The sequence below is a fragment of the Chelmon rostratus genome, chromosome 12 (assembly GCF_017976325.1).
Source record: "Chelmon rostratus isolate fCheRos1 chromosome 12, fCheRos1.pri, whole genome shotgun sequence".
NCBI lineage: Eukaryota > Metazoa > Chordata > Actinopteri > Chaetodontiformes > Chaetodontidae > Chelmon > Chelmon rostratus.
The window spans coordinates 8,945,072-8,959,517 of NC_055669.1; the positions used below are offsets into that span (position 1 = coordinate 8,945,072).

Sequence of the window (14,446 nt, forward strand, 5' to 3'; positions counted from 1 at the left end):
AGCCTTTTTCAATTGTCCGCAGCTCGGCCATACTTTGTCCTAGAGACTTCATTCAAAGTTTAAAACGTAGATAAATTTGTCAGCTCAAAATTAATACCGGCACATTTTTTGATATCTCTTACGGTTTTCGAGCTATGACCATCTGAAGACCATCAAGTTTCTCACAAAAATGCTCAGAATCTCTCCCTCTACAGTGGGTGATGTCATAAGTTAGAGTGAGACAGCCGGTGAAAAATCGCCTGAAATGTGTTTCTAAAATTGCCGTAAAATACAAACGGTGAATAGGAGACACATAATTTTGGGATCTTTTGTAGACAAACTTGTCCTCTTTCATGTGATGTCCTCGAAAAAGCCGAGAGACTTACTGAATTTAAATAGTGAGGCTTTTTGTGTAGCCACCTCCCTCTAGCTCTCCCATTGACTCCAATGTAAAAATTCAGAGCTGTTTTGTGAGAAAAGCATAAATGCCTCCTGTCTTTACATCGCCATAAAACGAAAAGTTGTTGTCTCAGGAATAAAACGAGATGATATTCGGACTCAGGAAGTTCTCGGGAGTCCGATGATCTATAGTACACTCTGATACGAGGTACGGTTCTCTCACCAGAGGATTTAGTTCAGGAGGTTCGCCGAACCCAAATCTCACTGCATACAATACAAACTCCTGTTCTCTGAGTCGCAGAGTCTTTTTAAGTCGACCATTTTGTCATTTTTCTAAAGAATATCTGGACATAAAACACACGTACATCTGGCCCAGACTTGTCCGCATCTCACAGTGTAATCGGTTTTTTGATAGCAGCTACGGTTTTGACACAATCGCAAGTTGTTCGGAAGAAACCGACAGCGAAAAAGCCGCTTTTCAGTTAACAGGTGTGTCATTAACTGTCATTTACACACACACCGGTCAATAACCCACGCACACACATCTGCAGGACAACAAGCCTGAGAGTGATTATCTTAACGAGCTCAGTCAAAACAAGGGCATTGTTTGAAAACAATCTCCATCCAACAAACAGTTAAACTCAGCTTCACCAAGCGCTTTGCCAAAAAGGTTGAGACAGTAGTCACACAAACACACACACAAGCAGGGCTAACCAACAGCTAAAAAGTGATTAAAAACAAGCACGTCAAAACTGAACAGGAACAGGTAAAAAGTGGGAGAGGTAGAGAGGTAATTATCAGCAGGTGGGGCAGAAGTTACACACGCACACAAACAAACACACACACACACACACACACACATTCAGACACACATATACCAGACACATCTCCATGTAGGAGCTGGTTGGGCTGCTTGTGTAGTTCAAGCAGACACACACACACAAACAGACGAAGACACACACATACGCAGTCACACACAACGACAGATACATAAACACACACACACAGACAAATGCATAATGAAAACCCCATCCCCCCGCCCCCTTGTTAACGCCGTTAGCTCTGTTAGCTCTGTTAGCACAGTTAGCTCTGTTAGCGCTAGCGCCGTTAGCTATATTCGCACCTTTAGCTGTTAGCTCAGTTAGTGTTAGCTCTGTTAGCTCTGTTAGCATTAGCTCCATTCATGTTTATTGATTCAGTTCATTAATTCATGTTAACAGAGACATGAAGCAGAGGAGAGAAGCAGACACAGACAGCTGAGGTGATCAACAGAGACAGACAAGGAGAAAGCCACAGAAACACAGCTGAGAGCAATTCATTAATCAGGGACTGACTACCTCTGATATCTGCCGTTTTCTCAAATTGCAGCCTTTTTCAATTGTCCGCTGCTTCGCCATAGTTTCTCCTAGAGACTTCATTCAAACTTTAAAACGTAGATAATTTTGTCGGCTCGAACGCACCCCGTGTCCCTTTCAAAATTTCCCAGGGGGAATTTTCTAGTTATTAGGGACACGGGGCACGCTCCGAGGCACTGGCTCCTGCAGCTCTGCTGCAGGAGCCAGTGACTCGGGGCATAGCCCCGAGTCACTTATTACTATCCCGCGCGTTTCTTCTTCTTATTATTTTTCATCATCCTCCAAATTTTCGTCCCTAAACTCACCCCGCAGCTTTGAGAAAACCCTTGCAAATTATATATCAAAACGTGCGGTTTGATCGGGATCGGTGTGCTATTACTTTTCTCAAATTTATCGCAGTTTTTCGCGTCGTAAGACGCGAAAAACTGCGATAAATTTCCCATAAGAAATGAATGGGACGGGCGAAAAAAACAAGATTGAAATTGGAGTTTTTCAAACATCTGTAGCTCAGGCATACATTCACCGAGAGACTTCATTTCAACTTTAAAATGTAGACCCAAGTCTGGTCTATTGGTGTGTTCATCCACATTTTGATTGGTCCTATAGTTTTTGATCAGTCACTGTTCAATGACAGTGATCGTTTGGCGGGAAATTTTGAGATTATAATGGGTGTGTATTGCGCGGAATGTTCGTGCTAGAGTGCGTGCTAGAGTGGCACAGAGTCTAAAAACGATCTGAAAATCTTCTCTTTTTCTCGTCGCTACGGCCACAAATTACACTCTACACGCATAATTTTGGGCTCATTTTGTAGACAAACTTGTCCTCTTTCGTGTGATGTCCTCGAAAAAGCTGAGAGACTTACTGAATTTAAATAGTGAGACGTTTTGTGCAGCCAGCGCCCTCCTGTTCTCCCATTAAGTCCCATGTTAAAATTCAGAGCTGTTTTGTGAGCAAAGCAGAAATGCCTCCTGTCTTTAGATCGCCATAAAACGAAAAGTTGTTGTGTCAGGAATAAAACGAGATGATGGTCGGACTCAGGAAGTTCTCGGGAGTCCGATGATCTATAGTACACTCTGATACGAGGTACGGTTCTCTCACCAGAGGATTTAGTTCAGGAGGTTCGCCGAACCCAAATCTCACTGCATACAATACAAACTCCTGTTCTCTGAGTGGCAGAGTCTTTTTAAGTCGACCATTTTGTCATTTTTCTAAAGAATATCTGGACATAAAACACACGTACATCTGGCCCAGACTTGTCCGCATCTCACAGTGTAATCGTTTTTTTGATAGCAGCTACGGTTTTGACACAATCGCAAGTTGTTCGGAAGAAACCGACAGCGAAAAAGTCGCTTTTCAGTTAACAGGTGTAACTGTCATTTACACACACACCGGTCAATAACCCACGCACACACATCTGCAGGACAACAAGCCTGAGAATGATTATCTTAACGAGCTCAGTCAAAACAAGGGCATTGTTTGAAAACAATCTCCATCCAACAAACAGTTAAACTCAGCTTCACCAAGCGCTTTGCCAAAAAGGTTGAGACAGTAGTCACACAAACACACACACAAGCAGGGCTAACCAACAGCTAAAAAGTGATTAAAAACAAGCACGTCAAAACTGAACAGGAACAGGTAAAAAGTGGGAGAGGTAGAGAGGTAATTATCAGCAGGTGGGGCAGAAGTTACACACGCACACAAACAAACACACACACACACACACATTCAGACACACATATACCAGACACATCTCCATGTAGGAGCTGGTTGGGCTGCTTGTGTAGTTCAAGCAGACACACACACACAAACAGACGAAGACACACACATACGCAGTCACACACAACGACAGATACATAAACACACACACACACAGACAAATGCATAATGAAAACCCCATCCCCCCGCCCCCTTGTTAACGCCGTTATTAGCTCTGTTAGCACAGTTAGCTCTGTTAGCGTTAGCGCCGTTAGCTCTATTCGCACCGCTAGCTGTTAGCTCCGTTAGTGTTAGCTCTGTTAGCTCCGTCAGCATTAGCTCCATTCATGTTTATTGATTCAGTTCATTAATTCATGTTAACAGAGACATGAAGCAGAGGAGAGAAGCAGACACAGACAGCTGAGGTGATCAACAGAGACAGACAAGGAGAAAGCCACAGAAACACAGCTGAGAGCAATTCATTAATCAGGGACTGACTACCTCTGATATCTGCAGTTTTCTCAAATTGCAGCCTTTTTCAATTGTCCGCTGCTTCGCCATAGTTTCTCCTAGAGACTTCATTCAAACTTTAAAACGTAGATAATTTTGTCGGCTCGAACGCACCCCGTGTCCCTTTCAAAATTTCCCAGGGGGAATTTTCTAGTTATTAGGGACACGGGGCAACGTCCCGAGTCACTGGCTCCTACAGCTATGAAATAGCTGCAGGAGCCAGTGACTCGGGGCGTAGCCCCGAGTCACTTATTACTATCCCGCGCGTTTCTTCTTCTTCTTATTATTATTATTTTTCATCTTCCTCCAAGTTTTCGTCCTCAAACTCGCCCCGCAGCTTTGAGAAAACCCTCGCAAATTATATATCAAAACGTGCGTATTGTTCGGGATCGGTGTGCTATTACTTTTCTCAAATTTATTGCAGTTTTTCGCGTCGTAAGACGCGAAAAACTGCGATAAATTTCCCATAAGAAATGAATGGGACGGCCGAAAAAAACAAGATTGAAATTGGAGTTTTTCAAACATCTGTAGCTCAGGCATACATTCACCGAGAGACTTCATTTCAACTTTAAAATGTAGACCCAAGTCTGGTCTATTGGTGTGTTCATCCACATTTTGATTGGTCCTATAGTTTTTGATCAGTCACTGTTCAATGACAGTGATCGTTTGGCGGGAAATTTTGAGATTATAATGGGTGTGTATTGCGCGGAATGTTCGTGCTAGAGTGCGTGCTAGAGTGGCACAGAGTCTAAAAACGATCTGAAAATCTTCTCTTTTTCTCGTCGCTACGGCCACAAATTACACTCTACACGCATAATTTTGGGATCAGTTTGTAGACAAACTTGTCCTCTTTCGTGTGATGTCCTCGAAAAAGCCGAGAGACTTACTGAATTTAAATAGTGAGACGTTTTGTGCAGCCAGCGCCCTCCTGTTCTCCCATTAAGTCCCATGTTAAAATTCAGAGCTGTTTTGTGAGCAAAGCAGAAATGCCTCCTGTCTTTAGATCGCCATAAAACGAAAAGTTGTTGTGTCAGGAATAAAACGAGGAGATGGCCGGACTCAGGAAGTTCTCGGGAGTCCGATGATCTATAGTACACTCTGATACGAGGTACGGTTCTCTCACCAGAGGATTTAGTTCAGGAGGTTCGCCGAACCCAAATCTCACTGCATACAATACAAACTCCTGTTCTCTGAGTCGCAGAGTCTTTTTAAGTCGACCATTTTGTCATTTTTCTAAAGAATATCTGGACACGAAACACACGTACATCTGGCCCAGACTTGTCCGCATCTCACAGTGTAATCGGTTTTTTGATAGCAGCTACGGTTTTGACACAATCGCAAGTTGTTCGGAAGAAACCGACAGCGAAAAAGCCGCTTTTCAAGGGAAGAGTTTAACAGGTGCAACTGTCATTTACACACACACCGGTCAATAACCCACGCACACACATCTGCAGGACAACAAGCCTGAGAATGATTATCTTAACGAGCTCAGTCAAAACAAGGGCATTGTTTGAAAACAATCTCCATCCAACAAACAGTTAAACTCAGCTTCACCAAGCGCTTTGCCAAAAAGGTTGAGACAGTAGTCACACAAACACACACACAAGCAGGGCTAACCAACAGCTAAAAAGTGATTAAAAACAAGCACGTCAAAACTGAACAGGAACAGGTAAAAAGTGGGAGAGGTAGAGAGGTAATTATCAGCAGGTGGGGCAGAAGTTACACACGCACACAAACAAACACACACACACACACACATTCAGACACACATATACCATACACATCTCCATGTAGGAGCAGATTGGGCTGCTTGTGTAGTTCAAGCAGACACACACACACAAACAGACGAAGACACACACATACGCAGTCACACACAATGACAGATACATAAACACACACACACAGACAAATGCATAATGAAAACCCCATCCCCCCGCCCCCTTGTTAACGCCGTTAGCTCTATTAGCTCTGTTAGCACAGTTAGCTCTGTTAGCGTTAGCGCCGTTAGCTCTATTCGCACCGTTAGCTGTTAGCTCCGTTAGTGTTAGCTCTGTTAGCTCCGTTAGCATTAGCTCCATTCATGTTTATTGATTCAGTTCATTAATTCATGTTAACAGAGACATGAAGCAGAGGAGAGAAGCAGACACAGACAGCTGAGGTGATCAACAGAGACAGACAAGTAGAAAGCCACAGAAACAGACGAAGACACACACATACGCAGTCACACACAACGACAGATACATAAACACACACACACAGACAAATGCATAATGAAAACCCCATCCCCCCGCCCCCTTGTTAACGCTGTTAGCTCTATTAGCTCTGCTAGCACAGTTAGCTCTGTTAGCGCTACCGCCGTTAGCGATATTCGCACCGTTAGCTGTTAGCTCAGTTAATGTTAGCTCTGTTAGCTCTGTTAGCATTAGCTCCATTCATGTTTATTGATTCAGTTCATTAATTCATGTTAACAGAGACATGAAGCAGAGGAGAGAAGCAGACACAGACAGCTGAGGTGATCAACAGAGACAGACAAGGAGAAAGCCACAGAAACACAGCTGGGAGCAATTCATTAATCAGGGACTGACTACCTCTGATATCTGCAGTTTTCTCAAATTGCAGCCTTTTTCAATTGTCCGCTGCTTCGCCATAGTTTCTCCTAGAGACTTCATTCAAACTTTAAAACGTAGATAATTTTGTCGGCTCGAACGCACCCCGTGTCCCTTTCAAAATTTCCCAGGGGGAATTTTCTAGTTATTAGGGACACGGGGCAACGTCCCGAGTCACTGGCTCCTACAGCTATGAAATAGCTGCAGGAGCCAGTGACTCGGGGCGTAGCCCCGAGTCACTTATTACTATCCCGCGCGTTTCTTCTTCTTCTTATTATTATTATTTTTCATCTTCCTCCAAGTTTTCGTCCTCAAACTCGCCCCGCAGCTTTGAGAAAACCCTCGCAAATTATATATCAAAACGTGCGTATTGTTCGGGATCGGTGTGCTATTACTTTTCTCAAATTTATTGCAGTTTTTCGCGTCGTAAGACGCGAAAAACTGCGATAAATTTCCCATAAGAAATGAATGGGACGGCCGAAAAAAACAAGATTGAAATTGGAGTTTTTCAAACATCTGTAGCTCAGGCATACATTCACCGAGAGACTTCATTTCAACTTTAAAATGTAGACCCAAGTCTGGTCTATTGGTGTGTTCATCCACATTTTGATTGGTCCTATAGTTTTTGATCAGTCACTGTTCAATGACAGTGATCGTTTGGCGGGAAATTTTGAGATTATAATGGGTGTGTATTGCGCGGAATGTTCGTGCTAGAGTGCGTGCTAGAGTGGCACAGAGTCTAAAAACGATCTGAAAATCTTCTCTTTTTCTCGTCGCTACGGCCACAAATTACACTCTACACGCATAATTTTGGGCTCATTTTGTAGACAAACTTGTCCTCTTTCGTGTGATGTCCTCGAAAAAGCCGAGAGACTTACTGAATTTAAATAGTGAGACGTTTTGTGCAGCCAGCGCCCTCCTGTTCTCTCATTAAGTCCCATGTTAAAATTCAGAGCTGTTTTGTGAGCAAAGCAGAAATGCCTCCTGTCTTTAGATCGCCATAAAACGAAAAGTTGTTGTGTCAGGAATAAAACGAGGAGATGGCCGGACTCAGGAAGTTCTCGGGAGTCCGATGATCTATAGTACACTCTGATACGAGGTACGGTTCTCTCACCAGAGGATTTAGTTCAGGAGGTTCGCCGAACCCAAATCTCACTGCATACAATACAAACTCCTGTTCTCTGAGTCGCAGTGTCTTTTTAAGTCGACCATTTTGTCATTTTTCTAAAGAATATCTGGACATAAAACACACGTACATCTGGCCCAGACTTGTCCGCATCTCACAGTGTAATCGGTTTTTTGATAGCAGCTACGGTTTTGTCACAATCGCAAGTTGTTCGGAAGAAACCAACAGCGAAAAAGCCGCTTTTCAAGGGAAGAGTTTAACAGGTGCAACTGTCATTTACACACACACCGGTCAATAACCCACGCACACACATCTGCAGGACAACCAGCCTGAGAGTGATTATCTTAACGAGCTCAGTCAAAACAAGGGCATTGTTTGAAAACAATCTCCGTCCAACAAGCAGTTAAACTCAGCTTCAGAAAGCTCTTTGCCAAAGAGGTTGAGACAGTAGTCACACAAATGCACACACAAAAAGGGCTAACCAACAGCTAAAAAGTGATTAAAAACAAGCACGTCAAAACTGAACAGGAACAGGTAAACAGTGGGAGAGGTGCAGAGGTAATTATCAGCAGGTGGGGCAGAAGTTACACACGCACACAAACACACACACACACACACACACACACACACACACACACACATTCAGACACACATATACCAGACACATCTCCATGTAGGAGCTGGTTGGGCTGCTTGTGTAGTTCAAGCAGACACACACACACAAACAGACGAAGACACACACATACGCAGTCACACACAATGACAGATACATAAACACATACACACAGACAAATGCATAATGAAAACCCCATCCCCCCGCCCCCTTGTTATCGCTGTTAGCTCTGTTAGCTCTGTTAGCACAGTTAGCTCTGTTAGCGTTAGCACCGTTAGCTCTATTCGCACCTTTAGCTGTTCGCTCCGTTAGTGTTAGCTCTGTTAGCTCCGTTAGCATTAGCTCCATTCATGTTTATTGATTCAGTTCATTAATTCATGTTAACAGAGACATGAAGCAGAGGAGAGAAGCAGACACAGACAGCTGAGGTGATCAACAGAGACAGACAAGGAGAAAGCCACAGAAACACAGCTGAGAGCAATTCATTAATCAGGGACTGACTACCTCTGATATCTGCAGTTTTCTCACATTGCAGCCTTTTTCAATTGTCCGCTGCTTCGCCATAGTTTCTCCTAGAGACTTCATTCAAACTTTAAAACGTAGATAATTTTGTCGGCTCAAAATGACCCTCGGCACATTTTGATATCTCTTACGGTTTTCGAGCTATGACCATCGAAGGCCGACGTAAGACGCAAACAACTGCGATAAATTTCCCATAAGAAATGAATGGGGAAATTTCCTCAAATTGCAGCCTTTTTCAATTGTCCGCTGCTTCGCCATAGTTTCTCCTAGAGACTTCATTCAAACTTTAAAACGTAGATAATTTTGTCGGCTCGAACGCACCCCGTGTCCCTTTCAAAATTTCCCAGGGGGAATTTTCTAGTTATCACTTACTATTACTATGTTTGCGCCATTGATTTTGGCCTCGATGCCCTACATTTTGGCCATGATGCCCCGATAAATTTGTATTAATTAAAATGCCAAAGTAGCTTTGCCCTAAAAATGACTTAATTCCAGGTGGAACTCTGAGTGGCTGTTATTGTGAAACAGAATGTATTTGTCACTGAGGTAGATGCTAACCACGACTGTTCATGAAAAATGCATCTACGCTTTTAGCACTCTTAGACAGCAATCAATTTTATCTATTGCAGGGAGTAATGAAACAAGTGGGAGCAGCCACAGCGAGCTGCTGGATGACAGGCTGCATACCTCCAACTCCTCAGCTAAGTAACCAACTCCTCTCTCTCTGCCCTGCTATTGTGTGGAAAATTGCTGCACACAAAGATATCAGATCCTAGTTGCTCCTGGCACGATGGAAAAAGGCTAATTACTGACTGACTTCTTCATGAGAACAATGATAGTTTGTTTGACTGCACTGTCAGCAGATACACCAGCCGCCCTTTCAATATACAGTGTTTCTGACTAAGAAGCTGCTCAAGGAGTATTTGCTGTCCTATTAGAATGCACTTGTTACCACCAATAAACACTGACATCGCCAAAACAACCAAGACTTAAATCTTCATTATAACTTTAATTTAGCATTTCACTGCTTACCTCTTTAGCTCCCTTCCTTCCTTTCACAGAGCAGATGGAGAGGCAGAGTCGGGCAGCACGGGGGATGTCTGGAATGTACATGTCGTAGTTCAGCCACTCGTTCCACCTGAAACAAACAGGGAAAGAACCATTAACATAAGCAATCACTGTCATCAAGCTGTGGGAAACGCACCAGGATGGAAGGCTGTTCTTCATTGTGTACTACCTGGGGTTCGAGCAGGGCACTCGCTGGGTGTTGACGTTGTCACACAACTGCTCTCCACCGTGGTATATCCCAGTCCTGACGTAGATCTAGTGCAGCCACAAGAAAAAAACAGATTTATACAGTAATCCATCGAATGATAAAGATATATTTCACTGCACTTCTGACTGCATGAAGTGAAGGAAACAGTGCACCATCTTACATCCTCCAGGGTACTGGACATGTGAGATCAGAGTAAGAATTTAAAACACGATGAAGTAGCCACAGCACCACGCCGATGTACTGTGTGTGTACCTTGTCAATGTCTCTGATGTTGACATTGACGTAAGTGGCGCACAGTATCCTGATCCTCAGTGTTCCGTTGATAGTCCATAGAGACTTGGTGGCTGTTTCCCCATTCATGTAGGGCGTTGCTGTGGATATTCGCCTTGCATATGACGGCATGGTGAAGTTGTCCATGGGCAGCTGGGAATACAGGCTGTCTTTTGCCATTAGCATCAAGTTGGGCATCCGTCCCAGCATGATACAGCTGCGCACGTACTGTTGAGGACAAAGTGACATTTTGAAGCTTTTTATGCTGCTTGACATTTTGAAGCCATTTATACAATTTCCATGTTTATCAACATGGAAATTACTGGATTTTACAACTACAACCAGACAATAACAGAAACATTCAGTACATTTACTTGTATACCATGATATATACAATCTCTTCTTAAGTCAGCATATTCTCTCATAAATTCATTTCATGTCCTGAATAAAAAGTACGTTTGTGATTGGAGGATCTCTTCCCTTCTGAGAACAATAGCATCAGATACAGATGGCCTAGGATTAAATTAGATTACCTTGTACTGACTCAGAGGGTATTTCTCCAGTAAGTACTCGTCACAGCCGCAGACTTTGAGGATGTACTTTCCCTGATACTCCTGCACACACATCTTTAACTGCTCCTGGGAGAGCAGCATGCTACGCGTCTTCTTACGGATGGCTTCAGCAATCACCTGCTCTGGCACATAGTCATGGTTGATCTTCAGGGTGTACTTTTGTTTGTCATTGCTAGGTGACACAATAACCCATATGACCACAATGATTTGACCTGAGGGAAAGAAAATAAAAGATCGAATTGAAGGAAACCGAAATGATGGTAACAGCAGAACAGCAAAAATGTGAATGTTTGCATATTATTGATATACTGACACTGCACGTTTGCTGCCCTGAGTAAAATCGCTTACCTTTATCTAGCTTGTTATAGATGTGCCTGGGAAGTTCTACAGAGGATTCGACATTGGGAGGATACACGTACAAAGCTCTACTGTGGGGTCCGTTACTGTCTCTGAGGTCCACAGCCTCTTTGCAAACATTTAAAATGTTCCTTCTGAAGTCCTGCACCTCTGGGTCTTTCACCAAATCAAACTCACATATAGGCATTCCAATAGCAAAACCTAAAACGAAAAACAAGTGCTTCATGAAGATTTGTTTTTCTACATTTTCTACATTGTTCATGACGTGTGAAATGTGAGCCTTCACATAATACAGTACAACACATAACATAATATGCTCTATGTGACCAGTTCCAGCCAATAGTATTATGTTAATCCTCCTCATTGTGGACAATGACATTGCCAAGGCCAACGGCTGTTACGGTACATTACTGTAGGGTAAGGTCATTTGTTTTGCAACTGCATAATAATTCAAGAACCATACCTATCTCTCTGTTTAGAATTTTCTCTTCTCTGTTGCCTACTGGCTCAATGACTTTGAGGAAGGCCTGGAACAGCCTAAGATCGCACAACCTCCTTGTCTCATCGTAAAACTCCTCCCGCTCTGCCTCCTGGGTGACGCTGACAAAGATGTAGGAGCTCTCCTCTTGCAGCAGATGGTAGAGAGGGTACTTCCTGGCCTCTTTGAAAAGCTCATGCTTGACTGTGATCAGTGTGGCCTCCCGGAGGCACTCCAACGTGAGAATCATGCCATTTGGCAGGAGGCAGTCCACTAAGATGCTGGGGGGCATCAAGTGCATCCCCCATAGTTCTCCTGAGGAGGGCCTGGGAGGCATGGTTGTGCCAGCAAATCAGCTCTTTTCAGAGCCTGGTAATTATCAGATGAGTGATGTAAAACAACTGTGAGAAAGAAGGAAACAGGATTATATAAAAACCACTGATGTGTGCACATTAATGCAAAACGCTGATGGTAAATATTTGTCTTGAGTGATGGTAGAGTGGCAGTGACAGCATATGAAAATGATACATACATACTCCTGGGTGTATTCAAAGATAACATGGGCTGCCGAACATTTTATAAAAGCTTAACTTAATACATAACAGGAAATACCTATAGGGCCATTGTTTATTGCTTTAGTGTCTTTGAGGTCACCATACTGCACATAGACCCCAGGTAAAGTGTTTTTTGTTAATTCTGACAGACGATTGGCAGCAAAACATGTAAGAAAACTTAGATGGTAAACTTTGCGATGCGACGATACAACTTCGCTGCTTTTAAAATTATTATGACGCTACCGGCTAACCTAACGACATCAGGGCTTGTCATCACAACGGAGAAAGGAGAATCTCTTACAAAAACTTTCGCTTAAACTAAGCTAAAGGGTTAAAATAACTCGTTGACTCAAAGAGAGCAGCAATGAAGTGATTATTGTCCAGTGATGTAGAATGAAAGGACTTCAAAAATGATGTAAACAAACTTGTTAGCTAACAAGCATTACCAACACATTCGATAAGTGTGGCTAATACTGCTAAGGTTTAGCTTTTAGCCTGGTCTTGTCACTCACTTCGACTTGTTCGTGTTGTGCAGCTGCCTGGTGTGTTAACGTTAGCTTAGGTGTTGTTTCTTAGCTAACGAGCTAACCATGTTAGCCAAGTTCAGTAAGCAGATCAATGTCATTTACAATATGACAGCATCGACTGATACATAAGCTACTGTTAGTATAACTGACTATAAAGGGATGCGACCCGGCAGTTTGTCGCCTGAGTAACTGGGTAGCCGTTATAATCAACACTAAAAGCGAACACAGAACCATACACGAAAAAAACAAATATAAAGCTACCTGTGTCAAATAGCTAACGCCAACCGGTTAGCCGCGAAGCTAGTCAGCCAGCACAATCATTAGCAGCGGCTAGCTGAGTGAATCCCATTCGTGCCCGCTCGGGAAGTCTCAAGCAGCGGTGCTAGCTCTAACGTTAGTCCATCCAAACATCGATACTGGCGGGTCGGGAGAGACCCGCTGTGGTGAAGAAAAGACGCCCCTATCTCCCGGTGATGTTGTCAATATGCTGTAGTGAAATAAGTCTATAATACTTCATGATGTTCTTCATCGTTGCGTCCCGAAAATAAACAGCACAGTTTGGTAGCACGCTAGCTCCACACAGCTAGCCTGCTCGAGGGCTGCTAGCAGGCTCATCATCATGGACCGCCCTCCCACACAGAGTGAGTTAGATGGTGGAGAAAATAGTTTGTCATGAGATGAGATTGAAGAATTCAGGGAAACCACTAGTTCACTGAGTTCTTCGAAAAGACACGAAAAGTCACCAAAGAGCGCATGATTAAAAAAAAAGTGCCACAGTTGTTTTGTTCACACAGAGTCATATGCAGAATATGCAGAGCCCAAAGCAAAATCATGTGTGTGGATGGTGCTCCCATATAGAAAGTGGCACTGATTCATTAATTCCATTGCATGTTGTGTTTTATTGCGGCCACCTAGGACATTAAGTTTTCCTTGCTTGTTATTGAATATCTTTAAAACTACAGAACATTTCAGTGGGACACAGTGGTGCGTCAGAGACCATAGGCAGAGGAAGAAATCACTAGCAGCATAATAAATGGTAATGCACAGTGGTTATGGTCTGAACTTGAAGTTTTGCTCATCCATCTTTATAAAAATAGCAATATATTCTTAAACAGGGATATTCTCCAAATATCATGTCCACCATCAGCCACTCAGCAATAGGTGTGTCTTGACGCAGAAGACAGGGTTCTTATCTTCAAAATGAGCAATCTAATCTCAGCAGACTGGGCGGCCTTGACAGAGATACGCGCTGTGCATGGGCTTTCCATATCTGGGAGAGATGCTCATTTGCTTTGCGGTGGGGCCACAGTGTGTGACCACAAACAACCGTATTACAAAATTACCACGAGAGCATTAAATTGCTGGCACAGTTGATTTGTTGAAGAGGGAACTCGTGACCCTGGAGTCTGGAGTCAAAATTATCATTTTTTGACTTGGACCTTTTCATGGTAAGTCAGGCACATGTTCCCTATAAGTCTGCAAGCATACACTGTGTTATAATGTCTCAATGAATTAGATTTTTCAAAGAATGTGCAAACAGTTTAAAATACCTGACTTTTCTCTGTTTATTGTGGTTCAATGATTTTCCAGAAAAGTTTTTCCAACAT

At 43.1% G+C, this 14,446-nt stretch overlaps 1 protein-coding gene across 1 annotated transcript in view; it reads right to left on the minus strand.

Moving 5' to 3' along the window:
• Positions 1–13,411, minus strand: part of LOC121614643 (phosphatidylinositol 4,5-bisphosphate 3-kinase catalytic subunit alpha isoform) — a 28,605-nt gene extending 15,194 nt beyond the window's left edge. The window contains exons 1-7 of the mRNA XM_041948627.1: positions 13,101–13,411; positions 11,744–12,159; positions 11,272–11,481; positions 10,885–11,135; positions 10,334–10,579; positions 10,043–10,128; positions 9,838–9,943 (exon numbers count right to left, since the gene is read on the minus strand). Of these exons, the coding sequence (XP_041804561.1) occupies positions 9,838–9,943; positions 10,043–10,128; positions 10,334–10,579; positions 10,885–11,135; positions 11,272–11,481; positions 11,744–12,095 (1,251 nt within the window). The 5' untranslated portion in view covers positions 12,096–12,159; positions 13,101–13,411. The remainder of the gene's footprint in view (positions 1–9,837; positions 9,944–10,042; positions 10,129–10,333; positions 10,580–10,884; positions 11,136–11,271; positions 11,482–11,743; positions 12,160–13,100) is intronic.
• Between the last annotated feature and the right edge of the window lie 1,035 nt (positions 13,412–14,446).